General features: G+C 76.8%; 1 protein-coding gene across 1 annotated transcript in view; it reads right to left on the reverse strand.

The window, feature by feature from the left end:
- LAMB2 (laminin subunit beta 2) overlaps nt 1–728 on the reverse strand; it is a gene marked incomplete at its 3' end in the record, with an annotated part of 51,309 nt that overhangs the window by 15,763 nt on the left and 34,818 nt on the right. Inside the window, exons 30-32 of the mRNA XM_019504593.1 lie at nt 617–727; nt 334–537; nt 114–258 (exon numbers count right to left, since the gene is read on the reverse strand). Coding sequence (XP_019360138.1) covers nt 114–258; nt 334–537; nt 617–727 — 460 coding nt within the window. The remainder of the gene's footprint in view (nt 1–113; nt 259–333; nt 538–616; nt 728) is intronic.

The following is a 728-nucleotide window of genomic DNA, read 5'->3' on the forward strand; positions in this document are numbered from 1 at the left end:
GGCCACCAGCTGGATGCTCTCGGGGTCGGCCCCCTCCTCTGCAGAGACATGGCAGCGCTCAGCGCAGCCCCGGGCCCGCGTGCCACGGCCCCAGCCCCTGGCGCCGCCCCCACCTGCCAGGAAGGCCTTGATCCGCCGGATGAAATCCCGCAGCCCAGCCGTGGACTCCTCCATGTGCGTCCTGGCCGCCTGCGACCGGCCCAGGGTCTGCTGGGCACGGGCCCTGGCGCTGCGGGCCAGCTCGTGCGCCTCCTGCAGCTGCGCGGGGGAGCGGAGCTGAGCACGGGGCGCCGGGGCTGCCGCGGCGCCTCCCTGCCCCTGCGTTCCCAGTACCTGCAGGGCGACGGTGCCCAGCTGCTGGGCCGCAGCCTCCAGCTCCCGCGAGGCGTTCCCGGCCTGGCCCAGCGCCCTCACGGACACGGGCAGGGCCCCAACACAGCCCGGGCCCCCGCAGTGGCGCTGGCCCACACGGTCCCGGCACAACGCCCCTCCGCAGGGGGCACCGTCGCAGCCCTGGTGCCCCGGGGCTCCGCAGATCTGCAGGGCGGAGACGGGCTCGGTTTAGCACCAGGCACCCCTACGTGCCCCGCGCCCAGGGTGCCACCCCAGCCCTCACCTGCTGGCTGATCCGGGCGATGCTCAGGGCTGCGGCGCGGCGCTGGGCTTCCCGCAGTGCCTGGCCCCGCGCGGCCGCGCTCCTGCGCGAGGCATCGCCCCGCTCCCGCAGC

The sequence above is a fragment of the Gavialis gangeticus genome, unplaced genomic scaffold, assembly GCF_001723915.1.
Source record: "Gavialis gangeticus isolate Ggan-Ray unplaced genomic scaffold, GavGan_comp1, whole genome shotgun sequence".
NCBI lineage: Eukaryota > Metazoa > Chordata > Crocodylia > Gavialidae > Gavialis > Gavialis gangeticus.